This window comes from Festucalex cinctus, chromosome 1 (assembly GCF_051991245.1).
Source record: "Festucalex cinctus isolate MCC-2025b chromosome 1, RoL_Fcin_1.0, whole genome shotgun sequence".
Classification (NCBI taxonomy): Eukaryota; Metazoa; Chordata; class Actinopteri; order Syngnathiformes; family Syngnathidae; genus Festucalex; species Festucalex cinctus.
Genome location: NC_135411.1, coordinates 14,754,333 through 14,775,713, shown reverse-complemented (window position 1 = coordinate 14,775,713; position 21,381 = coordinate 14,754,333). Strand labels below are relative to the sequence as shown.

The 21,381-nt window shown below is 37.8% G+C and overlaps 1 protein-coding gene across 4 annotated transcripts in view; it reads right to left on the bottom strand.

Moving 5' to 3' along the window:
* Positions 1 to 1,854: 1,854 nt before the first annotated feature.
* crhr2 (corticotropin releasing hormone receptor 2) overlaps positions 1,855 to 21,381 on the bottom strand; it is a 56,685-nt gene continuing 37,158 nt past the window's right edge. For 3 of the 4 annotated variants that reach the window (XM_077518563.1, XM_077518568.1, XM_077518582.1), the window contains 9 exons: positions 20,131 to 20,237; positions 18,558 to 18,675; positions 18,334 to 18,487; positions 11,530 to 11,590; positions 10,721 to 10,793; positions 9,968 to 10,053; positions 8,598 to 8,733; positions 6,848 to 6,889; positions 1,855 to 4,939 (listed from right to left, as the gene is read on the bottom strand). In XM_077518563.1, coding sequence (XP_077374689.1) covers positions 4,799 to 4,939; positions 6,848 to 6,889; positions 8,598 to 8,733; positions 9,968 to 10,053; positions 10,721 to 10,793; positions 11,530 to 11,590; positions 18,334 to 18,487; positions 18,558 to 18,675; positions 20,131 to 20,237 — 918 coding nt within the window. In that variant the 3' untranslated portion in view covers positions 1,855 to 4,798. The remainder of the gene's footprint in view (positions 4,940 to 6,847; positions 6,890 to 8,597; positions 8,734 to 9,967; positions 10,054 to 10,720; positions 10,794 to 11,529; positions 11,591 to 18,333; positions 18,488 to 18,557; positions 18,676 to 20,130; positions 20,238 to 21,381) is intronic. The other variant, XR_013283141.1, reaches the window with a different exon arrangement.

The following is a 21,381-nucleotide window of genomic DNA, read 5'->3' as shown; positions in this document are numbered from 1 at the left end:
ATCAAAGCATGGCAAGCCTGATTTGTCACAACAAATCATTATTAGAGCGCTTTAGTGGTGTTTCAGCTAATTATTTGGTGAAGGGGCTGTGGCGGGGAGTGCGCTGGATCCTGGGGGCATTTATGTGAGGGTAGGTGCCTAGTTTTTGCTCTACTTCACCAGGAAATGTTGGAATTATGTAAGCCGTCTTTTCACGGAAGTACTGTGCTAATATTCCAGCAGTTGGTATAACATTGTCTTGCTACATGTTGAAATGAAGCTAAAACATTAACACTTAATATATACTATCTTACCCTGTAGGTGTGTACTCTAACGTAAACGGACCAAATGGTAACAATCAACAGTTGCTATGCTAACATATAGCAAGACAACATAGCAACCTGAGTAGTAGGTAGAAGATAGGGCAGAGCTCAAAATGTATCACAACTATTTTTTTTTTTTTCAATGAAATAATCTACAGTATGATGAGTAAATGTATATATGTGTATTAGTAACACTAGGATGTCATTTATGCTATCTCTCAAAGTCCCACACTAGGATGTCATTTATGCTATCTCTCAAAGTCCCACACAAGGATACACACGTTAGCTTATAAGGCAAAACGAATGGACACTGCAATTAATTCTGTTCTAGCAGAATTACTCATCGTTTCTTGTTAAATGTTGAACAGTGAGAGGCGCTTCGTGCATTTTTATCTGGTAAATATGTTCGTGACCGAAGATGACATTTTCATCCGTTGCCATGATTGGTCAAAACAAAGGTGCACAATATGCCGCATCGTCCAATCAGCTCGAAGTATTGTACAGCAAGTCTCTCCTTTCCCGAACCGATGTGGCGAGTGAAGTTCCAGATTTATAATGTGAAGAACTCCCTTGAGTGAATCACAATGATCAATCTGGCTTGTGAGGTTAGCATCCAGTAGCTAAAGTCCAGAAATTAAGTTTGAGAGAATGGAGTGGACCTGATGGTCAGTGAATTTGGAAGGTAAGTATATTTGGATGTCATCATCTTAAAGGCGCTGTCTGCCAGTTTCACTCTGGTAAAGGCACTTTTTAAATACAGGATGCACACACTTTAACTCCTTCTCAGTCTACTCCTCTAGGCTTAAGTTAATGTATGGTGGTGATTTTTTTAATTTACCCCCAACCTCCAGCCTATATTTTACCATTTTGTGTTTGTTTTGTCAACAACGGGACGTTTCTGGGTGGTGTCTGTGGACAGACAGTTGTTTCCCCCTCCACCCAATCGCAGAGCAGGGGTTGGGAGTGGGCGTGGCTGGAGCGGCGGGGGGCGTGTAGGCAGACGGGTTGTTTGTTTACGAGTAGAGTGATTAGAGTGATCAGAGGCAGGGGGGCGGTGGGCAGAGGCAGCGGGTGTGAACGTTGAGCTCGTGTGGGTTGAGCCATGGGAGGCGCCCATTTTGAATTGTTTGTTTACAAACAGAAACGGTTCGTTTACTAACAGAAACTGTCAAACCTACTGACAGGCCCTTTAACAGTTAAAGTGGAGGCCATGGTGATGGATAATCTGACTGGGGAAAGGATGAAGAGGGGAGGGCCAAGTATTGAACCCTGAGAGACGCCTTGGCAAAGTGGGGTATTAGATTAGAAGCAGTTATTGATACAAATGAACCGCTTCCGATTATGTCAGCCAGGTGAGGGCTTTGTCCGTGTTGTGGATAAAAGATTTAAGACGGTAAAGCAGAATAAAACTGCATCAAAACGTTCATTCTTCTGGTTGTGTTGGCTTTTGTCAGCTAGCTTGTCAGTAGAGCTACCCAGTTTGTTCCTGCATAGCAAACGTTTTTGTTCATGTTTTATTGGGAGCTAGAACTGACAACTGGCCTTTCCATTCATATCAATGGGAAAAGTTTATTTAAAATGTTTTGAACTGAAGCGTGGTCGCAGAACAAAGTAACTCGTAAGTCAAGGCACCACTTCATAATAAATGTATCTGCACAATAGTTCCCATACAGTAATGGTGTACAGCGCAATGCCCGGAGTGATGTATCAAATTTATACAAAATATTAATATCATAAAATGTACACTTTACATATGCATATTAATTAAGAGGACTTGTGGAAATGTACATTAGAGGGTGACAAGGGAGTGGATTTTCACTCCCGTCCCATCCAAATCCCAGTTCCGGACCATAGTAAATAAATAAATAAATAAATAAATAATTAAATAGATAAAAAATCTTGTCCCATCCCCTTGTGAAAACGTTTCGCGTCCAATGTCATCACTGTTTCAAGAAATCCAGCGTAACCAGAAGCACCATTGTCTTTGTGGGTCATGTAATTCTTTTGGCTAACAAAATGCTTATGGTAAGAAAAATGTAAATGAATACACATCTGTCTGAGGTTTTTCTTTCTTTTTTTGTCCTTCTGGGTAATCCCGTTCCCGTAAACTTTTTATCCTGTACCGTGATTAAAGGCAAAGTTGACTCCCATCCCGTAAGACTCCTACGAGATTTCCTTAAAAAAAAAAATAGTCAAGCTCTAATGTAGGCTGCACAGTACAACAAACACAAACATAGAACCACTTACAGTCAAAGTTAGCACAAAATCAATATGAAAATAGCAAAGAATGTAAACAAGATGAGAAATTTGACACTTTTGTAACAAAATATAAAAACAAAACACGGTACAAAAAGGAATACTTTATGTGTTTAAGATAATGGAGAAATAAAAATGTAAGAAAGCATTGCATTTGGGTCAGTTAACAGACCAAGTTGATGCTAGCTGGCGAGCCAAGTTGTTAGCCATGTGTATTAATTTCACATACTCACAAGTAAAAGTTGTCTTCAAATGTCTTAGCTGCCTTTACTCCAAACTGTCTTGTAGATACGCTATAACTTACCAATGTTCTGATAATTTTCATGCTAAACTAGGCTAAGCTAAGCTACTCAGAAAATGTTGTCTTTACAGATGACCATCAAACATTTTAGCTGCCTTAAAGAAATGTAGTTTCAATAATGCCATATCAATACTCAGTTCATGAGCTAGGCTAAGCTAATTAGCCCATTGATGTTTTTATTTAATCATTTTTAAGCAATTTAGCAAACAGAATTGAAGCAGTCACGCTGGATGGTGGTTTTCCTTTATAAATAACGGGCAAAAAAGTGCATATATAGTTAAACTAGTCATACTATTGTATTTAAAAATTCTTCGGATAATTCATTAGAATTTGTTGGCACATTTATGCCACGTAATCATGGCTGTTTTAGAAATGTATTTTTAATTTACCCCTTTCCCTTCGGTATATTACATTTAAAAAATGTTAGACGTTTATCTGCTGCGATGTTCTAACGACAGAAAAGTTGTTCTTTTAGGTTTCAATTAGCTTACTTATGTAGAATCTTGTGTTGCATTGTGGCTAACACTAGATTGTGCGTCGGTTATTGCACAATTTGGTGTCATAAAACCGTATAAACATTCCTCACTGGAAACATCCTGAATACTGATGGATTAGCTTGCATGCTTCTTGGTAAACTAGCTAGCTGCAGTGTTGCCAACTCCCCAGTAAGCAATGTAGCTATTGGCTGTCCTAAAAGTCACTATAAGTCGCTAAATGACGTAATTGACAAATTTGCATAATTGGCAATTTGCATGTAATAATAATGGACGTTGTAGGAGAGAGGAATAACAACGTTGTGGGAGAGGCAAAAAGTGAGTAAAACGCACACTAAAAAAACACCAGAAAAAAGTCGCTAGATTTGTCGTTAGTCGCTTTTGACAAAAAGAAGTCACCAAAAGGCTTGGTCAAGTCACCAGATTTAGTGAGAAATTTGCTAAGTCGGCAACACTGGCTAGCTGCGGAGACCATAGATATGTTAGCAATAGAGCAAGCCGTGTGTTTGGCTTCAATAACTTCATTAGAACTTCTTTTTTTTTTTTTTTTTAAGCAATTTTGACAAGTGACAATGGGTTGTTTAAAACATCAGACATTGTTATTTTATAATCAGGGCATCTATGTATTGAAATCTATGCCGACGGCCAGTTCCCTGAAATTTTGCTTCCTTTTTCTAAACGACCGGATCGTCAGTCCAGGGAGTATTTCAAAATATCTCGCATATAGTTGGCGACGGAAGAAAAAAGCCTCACTATGAACACATGCATTTGGCGCTTGCTTACGTCAAATCTCCGGAGAAGATTTGCAGCCGGTGCCACGAAAAGATACAGAACCATGTCAGAAGAGCACCAGGTATGATTTCATGTGTATGGACTCTATACACATTCTGTTTTAAGATGCATAAACTGGCGTTCTCACATAGTTTAAGTCCGTAACTGTCAAACTGACAAAAGTGCAAACAGTTAGCATGGAAACAAAACACCGGTGACGTGTATAATAGTGCGTGTCATAGTTGTATATATGTAGATGTAAATAAACTATTTTTGCCATCATCAAAAAAAAACAAAAAACAAAAAAAACATAAAAAGATAGACAAAGTTTCTCAACTGAAAAAAAAAGAGTGTACTCTTTCTTTTGATCGGTCTGGTGCTTACATTTCCACAGAACACGATATTCTGTAAGTCTTGAGCAGTCCAAAAGCTCCAAAAACAGCGGGCAATAACGGGGAAGTCTGCTTTCAAAATGGCCGGCAGTGCATGAGTTAATGAGTTCATCACCACAGCCACCAATGACTCGCTTCACTCCAGCCAAGGAGTCGTTGAAAACCCTATCGCCCGGCCCGGTTCTTCATAAAATGGCCGTTTGACAGCAGCTAGCCCATGACCACATGAGTACGGCTGCTGTTCCCCACCACACGTGTTACCCAGCGTGTGTGCGTGCGCGTTTACACAGCGGTGGTCTGCTTAATGCTGTGGAAGCTGACCCGCGTCGGGGACGTGGGAATGGACATGGCCCGCGCCACTCGCACCCGCAGTGCGTGATTGTCCTGCCAACGGTGCCAGCGTTTCCTCACCGCAGAACGAACCTGTGGAAAAAAAAAAAAAAAAGACGGGTGTTTGTCTGCTTAACTGCACATGGGCAAGGCGAGGGAGGAAATTATAGGGATGTAACGATAACAGCAATATCGTGATACTGCGATAACTGCCACAATATATCGTCGTCGTCATGTCACGATATTGAAAGCAGCACATCTTTTAAAAAGTCAAGTTGATTTTTGACATTTGTGAAGTTCTAACACCCTCTAGTGGCCATTTTTTTTTAGTGCAGTTTAATTTTCATGCAGCATGTTTTGGCCCTTCTATGTTTAAAATCCACGCTATTGGTCAGATGAATAGGAATTTAATATGCTTGTGAACCGAGTCATTATGTGGAGGAACTTGATATGTGTGCATTAGCGAATAAGCACCTCGATATTAAGTGTTAGTAGGGATTGTAGCATGTGTTTTTTTTTTTTAGTATGACCTTATTTTTTATTTTATTTTATTTTTTTACAATATTGTGACCTTCTTTGTATGGACAACCTCCACACAATATCTTGATAATTATCGTATTGTGACCTTAATATCGTGATAATATCATATCGTGATGTTTGGAAATCATTAAATCCCTAAAAATTTAGCACGTTTAAATGAGAAACTTCATATTATCAGAGGTGGCAGCCCATCACTGACGGATTTTGGCGAATGCTTTATGACGCTTCATGAAGCCTCAGTCCGTATATTTTTATAATAATAATAATAATAGAATTTTTTTTAGTAAACTACTAACTAACTGCTTACATATTTATTTCCTTAATTATTGAGTAGTTAATTGTTTACATTAATTAAAAATAAAAACAAAATCAAGAAAATTTGAACCTATTTTGAAAACTGAGTGCAACAAAAAAAAGAAGGCTATAGAGTGCAATACGTCAACATGTTTCTGTTTGTTATTGGAAAAAGACCCAAAGTAACACTAATAATAAGCACAACTTTAGCATTTTTGCTTGGTTAGCATTAGGGATGTAACGATAAGCGTGATATCGTCGTCCTGTTCACGATATTTAAATGCAACACATCTGTAAAAAAGTTGATTTCCATTCGTTCAGTTCTAGCACCCTCTGGTGGCTAGTTTTTTGTTTTTTTTTAGTGCAATTTAATTTCCATTAGGGATGTTGTGGCCCTTCTATGTTTAAAATCTACGTTAACTGTCAGATAATGGGGAACGTAACATGCCCGTGAAGCAAGCCATTATGTGGAGGAACTCAATGTGTGCGTGCATTAACAACATAGCATAATAATAATAGCATAATAATGATAAAACCTAATAATAATAATAATAACATAACATTGATGTAATGTACAAAAGCACAATATTGTGCTTTTTTTTAGTATGAGCTCATTCTTTTTACAATATTGTGACCTTTTTTTTTTTAAATATCGCCGACCTCCCCACAATATCGTTATAATTATCGTATTGTGAGCTTCATATCGTGATAATATCGTATCGTGATCGTTTGGATATCGTTACATCCCGAGTTAGCATACAACAAAGACAGCCAATATTCGAGGTGTTAAAAAACAGACACGGTAATCGCTCAGCTCTCTGCACTCCGAGTTTCCACTGATTAGCGGGCAGTCAGAGAATATTTGATTATCGGAACGGCGGCAAGCCTGTCATTGTACTCAGGAAGGCGTAAGAGACGAAAGAGAAGCGACCCAATTAGAGTTTGATCACATTAAACAACCTCATGAAAATGTATCAAGTTACGTTAGCTCCTCTTGTGTTTTTTCTTAATGAAAGCTACGCCACACACAATTGAGTCCAACCTGCCTCGGTTAAACAAAGAAATCCAGCGGGGATTTTAGATTTGACTAAATATTTGATTTCAGCTTGATCGTCTTTTTTTTTTTTTTTTTTTTTACAAATGAATGAATGAATGTGTGACACTCACCTCCCCGTTAAGGAAACAGTAGAAGACGGACACAAAGAAGCCCTGTGGAAAAACACACATCAGCGCCATGCAGTGTAATCACGCCGCAATTAGATCACACTAACTAATGACACATTATTGCTCTCCACAGAATGAAAGACATTTACATGGAGAAAATGGTGTGAATCCCAATGTGGCATTTGAGTGTTTGTGAGGCTTCGCTTCCAATAACTCCATGGTTACGTCACATCCGTGTGTGTACCTTTTTTAGTGTCTGTATGTACCTTACCTATCTGTGCATATCTGGCTATTATTTTTCTTTGTATAAGCAAGAACATGGTTGTTAGTAACAGTTGTGAGAAAGATGACATTATCAGAAAGGGAGGTTGGACCAAGAGTAAGCGTTTATAGCGCCATTAATCCATCCATCCATTTTCTTGACCACTTATTCCTCACAAGGGTCGCGGGGGGTGCTGGAGCCTATCTCAGCTGGCTCTGGGCAGTAGGCGGGGGACACCCTGGACTGGTTGCCAGCCAATCGCAGGCCATTAATTCATAAAGTACAAATATTGGTGGGATAATTTATTAAGAATATATTTTCAGAGGTTGATGTATGAATACAGTATGCATATGGCATGTAAAAATGATTGTAAAATGCCGCCGCCCCCCACCTCGGGCCCCCTACCTAGGCCGATCAGCCCGGGTTATGTCATAAAAAAAAAAAAAACATAGAAAAAGGTCCCCCCCCCTCTCTCTTTCCTCTCTGCGTGATCAGCCAGAAAGGGACGTGCACCATGCGTCTCCATGCACTGCTGTCATGATCCCGGGATCGAGGTTGCAACAGGTTAATACATGCTTTCCATAAACGTTATTTGCACCACGCCACCATTTTGGTGTGGCTGTGTACCAAGACCTTTGTAACTGTGCGTACACCATTTCTTTGGTTGCATTTACTTCACACCTATGTGTATACCATTTGGGTGTGTGTGTACCTTCAAACTATCTACCTACCATATTTATGTTTAATTCACAACCACGTGTAACAACCATTTTGGCATGTCTGTGCATCTTGTAATACTGTGTATACCATGTATTGTGTACGTGTTTACGTCACACTGTATTTGTGTATACCTTTTACATGTGTGTATCTTTTGAGGGTGTGTGTTTGCGCATGTTTGTGTATCTTAGGTATTGCTTGTGTAGGCTACTTTGTCAACTTTTTACCTGTGCGTGTGTGCGTATGGGTGTGTGCGTGCGTGCATGTGAATCTGTGTGCGCGTGTGTGTACCTACCCATGCGTGATAAATTATGCTTGTCACACCTGATGTTTAGTTACCGTTTTACAGTTTTTTCTGTAACGACAGTTGTTATAACTTATTTTTACACTTATGTTGAAGTGTGTCAATGTAATTCATTAAAAATCAATCCTAAAATCTTAATTAATTAATCATCTTCTACAGGGATCAATAAATTGATCAACAGCCTTCTAGAACAGATTCTGCTTGAGGTCCAATATTTGTATTACTCAAGCAGTGCATTATTTGAAGATATCGGGAAAATAAATTAACAGGAGAGCAATCATGCCCACACGGCCAACTTGTTTGTGACACCTGAGAGCGCAGAACAGCATCAGGATGTCTTCCTTCCTCACATCTTCCTCCTCCTCCGGAAAGATCCCGTGAGCGCGCGCACACCCGCGGAAAAAAAATTTCAACGAGAGCCGGTAGGGAGTCGACATGAGTCACGCGGAAATGGCAGCGCTCGAGCTTACCTGAAAGGACTGCAGGAAGGAGTTGAAATAGACGAAGACGATCTGCGAGATGTCGTCCCCGCCGGGGTTGACAAAGAACAACATGTAGGTGATGCCCAGCAGAGGAAGCAGCACCAGTGTGGCCTTCACGGCCTTTCTATGGAGGGAAAGAGATATATTTATACGGATTTCATAATTTACGGGGGTGGTCTCAATAAATGAGGGATTAATGGAAACCGATTTCATGTGTTGCCGTGTTCCATTGGCATTCGTGTTACCGGTACTTTTTTGGAACAATGGATTACAGCTGAGCTCCGTAATTTAGCCACAAATAGCAAAAATCTGCGTAGAATTGAAGGAAATTGTTTTCATGTTATATACCATTATTTTTACTGATTTGGCCCACTTGGTCATATACTTTCCTCCACGTGGTCCCTGAGCGAATATGAGTTTGACACCCCTGGGGTTAAGGTTCCAAAGTAGGGTTATAAACTATAGGATTATGGTTTCAAGATACGGTTTCAAACGAGGAACAGGGTTTGAAATTAGGGTTTTAAACTATTGTTTTGTATTGTATTGAGTTTAAAATTAGGATTTCAAACAGTTAGGGTTTCAAAGTATGTTTACTTTTTGAAGTAGTGTTTGAAATCAAGGTTAGGGTTTCAAAGCAGAGTTAGGTAAAACAAACAAAAAGCAAGTGATCAGTTCGACCCTAACAATAATGAATCAAAACATGAAAAAAACTAACAATGAAAATGTGTGTGTGTGTGTGTATGCCTTGTATGTGTGTGTGTGGGTGCTCATCAAATTGTGGTGAACAACACATCAGTGATCTTACACGAACGCACCCAGACAGCTTGACACATCATAACATGAATGCAGCCAATACACATGCGATATGAAATGTGATATTTCCCTTTCTAAAAATAGCACCCCGCTAACATATCTTTAAATGAAAATAATGCGCTTCCAGATGGCGAGCAAGCCAACTCCCCCCTCGTGAGACGAGCTCAGCTAATGAACCGCGATTAATATCAATAATGCATCCCGGAGCTACTTGTGACGAGAGAGATCCGATCGAAATAAATGCGCCGTGTAAATGTGAGCATTAAAGGCGTTCACGGATACTAAAAAGGCCTTTCGAGTACAAAAAAAAAAAAAACACATCTTGAAATAACAGCAAAGACATCATTATGACGTTAACGAGATGTTTTTGAATGGAATCTCATTGACTGCAGCGAGAGAGGAAGCTCTCAAACCTGAAAGCAGCGATTAGACGCACAATGAACGCGCGCGATCCCAGCCGCACCTCACAGACGATTCAATTCGAGTCCTTTTGAGACACATGAAGCATGAAGACAACAAAAAGCCAAAAAAAAAAGCCCACTCACCTGTACTGTATAGTTTCTGAGGTGGTCGACGCCCTCAGTTTGGTCATCAGTATCCTGACGATGTTGAAGAGGAAAACAAAGTTTATCTAGAAGAGGAAAAAAAACGAAGCTCAGTCTTTTTTGTGAAAGTACAAGCTGCAAAATTGGCCATAAATGGCTGCTTCAACCCAAAATAGATGACTTCCTGTTCAATTTCTAACAGGGATTCTTGAGATTTTTTCGTGTGTCCTCTTATGACAGATGTCCATTGAGTTTCATGTCGACTCGTGGATCAAGGTGCTTTTTTTTTTCCAACTTTCCAGGCGTTGCTACTAGTGTTGTTCCGATACGGTTTTTTGGCTCCCGATACCGATTCCGATACCCAGCTTTGCAGTATCGGCCGATACTGATACCATACCGATACGATAAGGTTTTTTTTTTTTTTTCCCTCAACATGAAAAAGCTGTCCTGCTATTGGTTCAGATCATTCAAGGGCCAATAGGATATCTTAGATCGGCATGCAGTGAACGTCACATATCAGTGACTGTCGTGCACGAGCAAGACACAAGATGCTGCATCCAAAATTCTACATTAGTGTTGGAATTAATGGCATCGGCATGTTACTTGTGAGTACTCACCGATACCGATACCACTGTTTTAATGCAGTATCGGCACCTCTGCCGATACCAGTATCGGTATCGGAACAACACTAGTTGCTACCAAATGTTCAAAAACAAAAAATGTATAAGTACAAAATCGTGCGGTGATGCTGACCAGTAGTACAAGAATGACAGGCCCTTGGTAAATATAGTCGATGTATTTCCCGGGGTCTTTCCCGAACCAGCACCTGTTGAGGGACACACATAATGAACGACAAGGCAATACAAGGAGTTAGGCATAATTGACGACGTCATTTAAATTTCCTGTCACAATATCAATACAATACCATTACGCTTGCTAAAAATTGTGTTTTTTTCTTAATGTTTGTGTAGAATCTCAATCATAAATCATGGTAATCCTCAAAGATGAACTCTGAATGAACTGGACTCTTCTTGTTTGTTGAATTTCTTGCATTTACAGGACTGTCTCAGAAAATTAGAATATTGTGATAAAGTCCTTTATTTTCTGTAATGCAATTAACTCATTCACTCCCAGCCATTTTCACGGAAGTAGTCCCGTTCGCTCCCGGCTGTTTTACTGGATTTTGACTGATTTTGCAAGGCCCACAGAATATTGTGTTTTATGGCTATAAGTGGTTGAGCTTTTTTTCTACATGGCCCTGGTTGATCTCCTTTGCTCTGCTGCCACCTGCTGGCCGTTTGTGTAATAACTACCATTTCTGCAACCGTTCTTTGCAGTTGAGAGACTGAATCAAAGCCTTCTGTATGCTCTAGCATTAAAAAAAACAAAAAAACGTATAAATACGTCTTTGGGACACTTAGAACATGTGAAAAAAACGTATTTACACGTTATTGGGAGCAAATGAGTTTAAAAAAAAAATGTCTTGCATGTCATTTTCCGATGAAGTCCAAAAATGATGAGGGCAATTATGCTGTCATGTCTTCAATCATTCAAATACTTACTTTTCATTTTCATAATATAGCTTCCCGATGCTCCAGGCTATTATTATTGGACATGGAATACCTGAAAAGAAAGGCAGATTTGAAGTGACTTCGATTAAAGAAGTTTATTAATAACACAATAAATAACACATTATTCCATTTCATATGATCAACCTGTTGCCATCACAAATCATTTTAGCAGCATAGGCAATATTTTCGGCAACATTTAATATTCATAAGGGGTAGCCAAGTCAAAAAATGTTCTACGCATCCCCATTATAGTATAAACACATCATTCTGATATTACGGTTGTGGAGTGTGAATTTAGCAGAAAGATCTACAGTTTTTTATCCATCTCAGGGGTCGGCCATTTTGTCCTGACTGCCCCTTGCTGTCAACTAAAAATGGTTGTTTACAGGTCTTTGGCTGGCACTAGCTTGGTTGTTTTACTGACCTTTGTTTTCCACATTGTTTTTTTCCTGAAACTTATTTAAAGAATCAAGTGCTAAGAATCAATTTGATTTGACATTGAAGCACCACATTGGAAAACAGTTGCATAGTAAAAGACACACAAGATAAAACAATAACACAAAATGAAGACGGCTAAAACAAAACATCTTACACCTTACAGAAGGATTTATTAGAGTAAGAATAAATTACCAAAAGATTATTAAAAAAAAAAAAAAAAAAATTCACCATCTCCAAAATTCACTCTTTAAAGTGCTAAAACATGGGTGTCCAAACTACAGCCCGGGGGCCATTTGCGGCCCGCTGTCCATTTTTTAGCGGCCCGCGACATATGCTAAAAATGGCATTTGACTCAGTTCAAATAAAATAAACAAAAATGTTTGGAGATGGTCAAAGTAAGAAGGGAGGGTGTCAAAAAACACAGGTGCTATTAAAGGTTATTTTAGTTAACTCAAACTAACGGAAAAAAAAAACAAATTCAAAAAACAATTTCGTTAATGAAATAAAACAAAAACGAAGATGCTTTTTTAAAAACGAAAACTAACTGAAACTACATTTTATGTTTACAAAACTAACTAAAATAAAACTATAATTATAGCAAAAATGTCTTTCGTTTTAGTCTTTGGTAATTAATTTAATGCATGAGCCTTTGGGGATGATTTTAAATGTTACTTTTAGTATATTTATTTTTGATATAAACTGGAATAATGACGTCGCGCCCATTGTGTTTTTTAAATGTTGCGCACGAGTAATACACATTAAAAAAATAAATAAAACTAATACTGAAACTAACAAAACTAAAGCTAAGCATTTATTAAAGAACTAAAACTAATTTTAAAAAAAACTAACAGAACCACCCTGAAAAATAATTAAAACTAACTAAATAAAAAAAAAAAAAAAAACTTAAACTAAACTAAATATATAACTAAGATATATATAACTAAATATGCAAAAGCACAAATAAATTATTTGTACAATTTTTCGGACTAAACACAATTTCACTTCATAACATTATGAGTAGAGGTGTGCAAAATTTCCGATTCTTAGATTATTCACGATTCGGCCGTGGAACAATCGAGAACGATTCACAAACGTCCAAATTCCGATTATATAAATATGCCAAGGGAAGCGAAACGAGCGAAAAGTACGCGGAACTGAAACGCAGTAGCGCGCGCGCGGTCTTCGGGACGCTTTTTGGGACGGACCGAGAGTACACATCCACAACTCACGCCTCGAGATTCAAAACAACAACAAGCATGGCTGAGCTGACCAACCCACCTCTTCGTGAGATCAGACCTGCTGAAAAGGCAAACAACTTCAGGCGGAAGTATCAGCTAGCTGGCTGCAGTGCGTCGGTTAGCGTTCTACAGGGCGCCGCGCAGTGATACGAACGAACAAACAGAAAAGTAGTGGCTGGCGGTAATGGCGTCTGACTTTATTCAGAAAAGAGTATTGTGGTGGAAATGTATCACGCTTTTGAAAACAAATAGTTTTTAGAAGAAAAACGCTTTATTTCCGAGACCCCAGCCATCTTGCTGGACTATTTTATTTTTTATTTTCTTCTCGTCCAACGTCGAACCAGAACGAGTGTCACCGAACGCTGTCAGAAAGAAGTCAGTGCTGATCGCACACACGGGAGGTGAGGATCAAATCGAGATTCATGTTAAAAAAGCCGAACGATCCCATTAATGTTTACACGTTCATGTTTACACAAGTTAAAAAGCAGAAAAGCACTTGAGGTTTTTTTTTTTTTTTTTTTGTACCTCTGAGAAACTTTAATGTTTACATGTTCATCTTTACACAACTTAAAAAGCAGGAAAGCACTTTTTTTTAGGCATTTGTATTGAAGTAGTAGTTCACATTGTCTTTCATTTATACCTCAATGCACTTTTGAGTGGATAAAAATAATATATTTTTGCTCAGTGCTATGTTTTATTCTGTTGAAGACTGAATATACTTAAAAGCTGTTGTTACAGAATGAGGACTTGAGTATTTTATTTACTGTTTTGAACTGTTAACTTGATACTGAAATAGTAGTTTATGTAGGCCTGAGAGGACTTTTGTACTATTTTTGTAACTAATGTACGAAACATTAAAAGCACAAAAATACATTGTTTTTTTTCTGCTGCCTGGGGGGGAAATCAATAATCGTTTTATAATCGAATCGTAGCCTCTGAATCGTAATCGCAATCGAATCGTGAGGTGCCCCAAGATTCCCACCTCTAATTATGAGGCCCATGCGTCCTTCTGATTTTCTGTATGTGGCCCTCAAATGAAAAAGTTTGGACACCACTGTGCTAAATAAATGACCAACTCTAGAAAATTCAAATTTGCACCCCTCCAAGTTAGATAAGAAACATGCCCACATGCTTGTGGGCATAAGGCATCATCAAGTGAGAAAAGACTGCATGTTCCATGTGTTCCCTTTTTGATCTGGCAGCCCCACGAATTTGAATAATACAAGGAAAGTGCAGACTTTGGCTATTAAAATGAGAAATCCTCGTTAGGTTCAATTTGCATCATCCGGAGTGACAAATATGCGAAATTCTCCAAATTAGCTTACCATGAGGAGTGGAGGGGAGGGGAAAAAAAAAAAAGCCCCCCAAAAAACACTCCTACATTGCTATTGAGTGGATTGATTCATATTTAGCAGGCTCATTTGTGACTAATTGCGTGTACACTCATACGCGTTTAAGTGTTGAGTATGAGCCGCAGACCCAACACAAAAAGTTGTGTAATCATAATCTGTTTGACAGGAATTCAATATGCTTCGTATTGAAATACTGCATTATTATATTTAGTAATATTACTCTACTGTAAAATAAAATATCTTTTATAATAAGAATAAAAATAAAAATAAGAATAAATAGGGATGAACATGCACTAACACCAGATATCGGTATTTGGCCAATACCTGGCCTTATTTCAATGTATTAGTGGTGTGAATTGCCTAGTACCTGACGATTCGATTCGTATCACGATTCACAGGTCACGATTCGATTCGATACCGATTAATCCCGATACGAATTTATAAGTCGATTGTTGCGATTTTTTTTCATTCAAATTTAGAAAATACTAATCAGTAAGCTTGTAGAGTGTAAGATTTATATGAAAATGTATTATTTATCTGAAATTTCAGTCTTATAGAGGTTGTAATCTGTTTCATGTTTGAACAGCATTAAAATAAAATATTAAGGCTTAATGTTCCGTTCATATAACATTCTTCCATGCTCAAGGTGTGAATCCTAAAAAAAAAAAAAAAAAAAAAAAAAAAAAAAAAAAAAAAAAAAAATCGATTCTGCCCTTTTTGAATCGATTCGAGAATCGCGCGATGTAGTATGCGATATATCGCCGAATCGATTTTTTTTAACACCCCTACAATGTACACTCGCAATAGCGGCCGACACCATTATTGGCCGCCATCTTGTGGCCGTTTTACAATCTTGAACTAGAAATTAAAAGAATAGAAAATTGTTATTAATTTAATGCAATTTTAAGGAAAAATGCAACATTGGGATAAAATGATCCGTCATTGTTTATGTTTTGTTTTTTAAAGAGGAGGGGGTGTTATTTATTTATTCATCAAAAGTACTAGTGGTATCTGTACTTTGTATTGGTATCATGACACTCAAGCGTAATTGTGTACAGTACTGGTTTTCGGTCAGAAAAAAAAAAAAAGTGATATTGAAAATCCATAATAATAACACTATTTTTATTTTATTGAATTACAATGGAGTGAAAGTAAGGCTGAATTTATTTTTATTTTTTTATTTTATATCTAATGTATGCTTTTAATAAATATTGTTTAATAATGTAATTAGTATTTTATGTATTATAGAATTATTTAATTAATAATGGCTATGTATTTAATTTTATTCAAATGAATGAGTAGAAATTAATACTTACCCAGCATATAATAATATAGATTAAATATAATTTTAATATAATTATATAAAATATAAAATAATATTGCGTCTGTGTATCCTCCCTAATAAGCATCTGGTACTTTCTGTAGTTGGTGAAATAAAATGCTCCCGGCCACCATGAGGAAAATGTGGTCTTTTTTTTCCCTCTTCCCTTTAAATTCATGATGTGTATTTCTATCGTGAATAATGTAAACGCCAGATAAGAATGAGTGACAGAAATGGCAGTAATACTTGTGAGCTGTTTTTCCTAATGATGAGCTGACCTTCCATCAAAGAGTGCAATATTTTTATAATCATCCTGGTCATTAAAATTTTTAGAGCGTCAAGTATTGGTTCAGGGTGCAAAAAATAAAAATAAAAAAAAATTAAATAAATAATAATAATTCTGAAGTGAGGACCCATATGCACAATTAGAGCATGACCAGAGGTTCTTGCAAAAACTACAATTGGACTCACAATTAAAAGTAATGACAGCGCTGCTGCTGTGACTAACGAGGAAGTTGCGTTTCAAGAGATCCCTCCATCGACTGAACGTCAATGTAGGTCACTTTGCCGTTGTCATTTGTTTCTCGGAGAACAATCTCATCAAGCTGACTGTCACCGCTGATGATCTCGCATCTGATTCATCTGCTGTTTAACTCGGGCAGCGTCACATTTGCCTGACCTGCAGGCAACCCCCCCTTTCTACTTATAGCCAGAGAGAACACGCATATTGACCGTGACATAAAGAGGAAGAATGTCAGACAGTGAACCCAGTGAATTTACGGTTGAACTTGCTAAAGCTGTAAATTGTGTGCGCTACCTATCTTTTGTCGGCCATCTTTCACCACTTAGAATTAGCGATGGGAAAAAAAAAAAAGCTCACGGTACTGTGTAAAAAAAATATATCTTTTTTTTTTTTTTTTTTTTTTTAAAGCTCATCTTGGGGAATAAAAAGCACAATATTGTGTTTTTGTACACAATAACAGCAGCAGTGAAGGAGAAATTGGCTTAGCCATGTCATTGTCATTTGCACCTATTGGCTCAGTGGTGCAAAGTATCATGGTCTATGTAATTCACAATGTTCGGCTGAACTGGGCAATTATTTTTTTTTTTTGACAGATTCTGAAAAACATTTGCTCGTATGACTGATTTATATGAGTGATCCCGCCGCATTTGCCAAAATATTCCTAATTCAAATTAATCTGCACTAATAAACTAACCACCAGAGGGTGATAAAACTGCACAAATGGAATACAAACTCACCTTTTTAACAGATTTCTGCTTTTAATATTGTTACATGATGTGGCAATATTGTGGCAATTTTAATATCAGAATATCACGATATTGCCGTTATTGTTATCTCCCTACTTAAAATACATTCAGACACGAACAACAGCGCAAATCTCAGGAAGGTTATTTATTTTATCTCGGGAGAAATCTGCTGATTGATTGTAAAGGGAAAAGAAAATCGACTCAAAGTGGGTCAAGCTTTTTGAGCATCTGGCCCGAATCACCCATCAGAGAAATCTATAGTCTGTTTTTATGATTGGTTTGCGGTCCTTTAAAATCTCAGGGACCAATGGTGTGGTCTGTGTTTACCTTGTGGCAATCTACTTTGTAGCTGCGGTCTTACACGGTCAGCATGTAACACAAATACTTGTTTGTTTGTTTGTTTGTTTGCTTGTTTGTTTATTGAGCATATAAACAAGTAGCAGAAAAATAAAAGTTTTAAAAGAATTTTTTTTTATACAGTCATCATTAGTCACAGTTTACATGTTCAAACCGGAATAGGAAGAAGTTGAAAACTTAACTAGTCCCCTTTTTAACTGTATTAACCTGATTACGGAAAATTAGCCACCTCTGTTGCAGTACCATGATTTCACCAGGAGATGGTGTTGCTATGTGGTATTTCTCCTTTTTAGTGAAGGATTGCGCAATTTGAGGTGAGGCTGGCTGCCGCACTCTGCATCTCGTCCATATCGTTCAACAAAAATTACGAGCATTCAGCATTTACAGACCACTGAACTAAAATTGTCTTGTCTTTTGGGGCTTAGCGTTTCTCCAGCATTTTGGAGCCGTTGTAGTTAAAGCTCATGTCTTCAAAGAAACGAAATCCAGACTCATCATTGGCCCAGCAGTATATATAAAGTCACTGATTTGCATTAGAGCGAGACTGTCTTTTCATTTTGACTTTTAATTAAACAACTGCGAAATGATTGAAATTGTGAAAGAAAATCAAATCAAAACTGTGCATCGTTATCTTTGTAATTATCAGTAGTCTTCATCACTATGGCAACGGTATAAACAGTACACCATCTGCAAATGAATAGCGATACGTCCTCGCAGTAAAAGGTCATAAATTAAGCTTTTATTTAGTATGTTATTAGTGTTTACGAGTGCCCTTATCAAAGCAGAGATTCACACATGGCCGTTCGTGATATGCACTTACACCAGCCGATGCAGAGGAAGACCCACTTGCGCAGCTTATCGGTGGAGTAGGTCATCACGATGGCCGTGTGCAGGTAGCAGCCCTCCACGAACATCCAGAAGAAGTTGGTGACCACAAAGTAGTTGTACACGGTGGTCATCAGGCGACACCACGGCTGGAACACGAGCGTCAGCGGTCAGCCGTCAAGTGACTAAAACCGAAGACGGCCACTAAGTGACGCTTACCTCGTTGCTCTCGTGGACGTTGTGGTCGATGAGCTGCAGCAGGAACCACATGACGTTTCGCAGGATGAAGGTGGTGATTAAGTTCCAGTGGATGATGTTGCGCAAACATCGTATGCTCCTAAGAAGGATGTTGGATGGGTTTTAATGTCTGACAAAAAAGTATTGGGACATTTAGTGGGTTAAGAGTAGGGGTGTGCTCAAAAAATCGATACGGCAATATATCGTTGCGGGCCTCATTACAATACACGTATCGATACGCAGGCATCAGAATCGATATTGCTCGTTAATTTTAATGGGCAGCTAACGTTTGTCTTTGGAGCTTACATTGTACCTAAAAAATAAAAACCAGCAGCCTCTTTGAAGTTAATTGACTTCAATTAATGCAAAAATAGCTCACCAGTGATTGGACACTGTGTCTTGCTAAGAAAAATTAAAGCAGAGGAAGAATATCAACATTTATTTACTTATAAACTTATTCAACATACCAATTTTCCTATATTTTGTTTAAAAAAAAATGAAATAAAATGTGTTACATGAAAAAAATGCTGTTTTTATTTCCCCAAATTTTTCAAATAAGCACATTTTAGAGCTGTAATTTTAATACTTTGATATTTTTGCTCATATCGGCTCATGCCTATTAATAAATTTTCCCGGTGTGTTTGTGAAAACTGCTCCCTACTCTGCAGTGTATGCACATTTAAACCAGGCATGTCGCTTGGTGCTAAACCAGAAGAGCTACAAACAAAAACATTTTTGGCATCCAGCATAATAAACATATCCTTTAGGTAAACATATGACTGTTATTATAAAATGCAAGTAAATTAATGTAAAATATCGGGATACGTATCGCCTTTAAGATCATGTATTGGGATACATATGTATCGCAATACGTATCGTATCGTGAGGTTGGCGGCAATACCCAGCCCTAGTTAAGAGGCAACAAAGGTCATGATTATTGTATGTCTGAAAAGGATGATCTGAGTGATTATCCTGTGGTGTGTTAAGAGTTTCTATTTTTCCTTTTTTTTTTTTTTGTCCTCCAGCCATTCGGCTGCCTCAGTTTTGTTTCTTTATCGTCATGTATATTTCGAGGAAACCTGATCAAAGACGCTTTAGGTGGGATGTTTACTTTGTGCCTTTTGGGCCCACATCCAAGCGGACTTCACAAGCAGAAGCCGTTGCCATCTTTTGATATCCCCACCTAATATTGATTATTTCAGCCTTTAATCGCAGTCAGCTGCTCGCTGCTAACTGCACAGCTGAGGCCCACTCTGCCCGAGCAGGTGTAGGTGTGTGTTTCAAACAGGACATGCAAAGAACCACAAAGGCTCCAAGAAGAAGAAAAAAAATAAATAAATAAACAAAAACAAAAAAAAGTATGAGATGGGGGGGTGGCAATATTATAAAACGCACATATGCATGGAGCGTAGAGCTGCCGCAATCTAGTCAGTTGACATAAGCAACCTAATGACAAGAAACGGAGAAAATATAAGAGGAATGTTCCGGAACGTCTGCTGCTCTGAGATGGCATGCGTTGCACATAGAGATGTTTGTGTACTATTTCTGTACTCGCCTTAAGCACAGGAAGAGAATGAAGGCCACTAATAGCGCCCCCACAGAGATACAGTGGCCCAGGTAGTTGATGATCAGCGCTATCTTATAATGTACAGGATACATTCTCTGAAAGACAACATACAAACACACGCGCATATTTACATCCAGACAATATATCTCCATTTCTTTATTAAAAATAAAATAGATTAAAACGCTCTCTGTCTGCTAAGCATTTAGCTAGCGGACATCTTGGCTAGCTATACTTTTGGCAGTATGTCAGACTTGTTAACACATTTGCAACATCATCACGCAGTGTCTAGTAAACTGAATTAAAATAACATTAAATTCAATAAACAAATGAAAGGGAAAGCTTGTGTATTTGTATCACACTCGGGCTAGCAAACATCCTATCTAGCGATATGATACTGGCAGGAATAAGATGTCAGACTTGCCATATTTGAAGCAGCACTACGCAAATATAACCAGTGTGTAATAAATTAAAGTAAAATTAAAACCACTGAGCTAAATAAACATATATGCAAAGAAAACAAATGGGTATTTGCATTGCACTTTGGCTCGTGGATATATTGGTTAGCGATATGCTATTGGCAGGATGTCAAACTTCATAACACATTTGAAAAAGAATCATGTGAACATAAACACCAGTGTGTGATAAACTGAAAGGAAATAAAATAACATTAAACAAACATATAATAATAAGCAAAAGGAAAGTGTGTGTATTTGCATTACATTCTTGCTAGCGGACATTTTGGCTAGCGATGTGGAATTGGCAGGATGTTAAACTTGCTAACACATTTGAAATAACATCATGTGAGCATAAATACCAGTGTATAATAAACTGAATTAAAATGAAATAAAATTAATTGAACAAACATCAGAAAAGAGAAAGTTTTTTTATTTGCCTCGCACTCTAGCAAGCCGACATTTTGGCTAGCGATATTTTGAAATATAATATATAATTTGAAACAGCCTCACACAAACATAATAAATACTAGTGTATAATAAAGTCACCTATAATAAAATTACATTAAATTAAATAAACAAATAAGCAAAGGGAAAGCGTGTGTATATGCATCACACTCTAATCACGTTACTCCGTTAAACAAATACCGCTACATCTTGCCTGGCAATATGCTTTTTGGCAGTAAATAAAACTTGCTAATAAAACTTGGTAACTTTTTTTAAATGGCATCACACTGCTTTAAATGTCAGTGCATAATAAAGTAAAATGAAATCTTAAAAAGTGTAA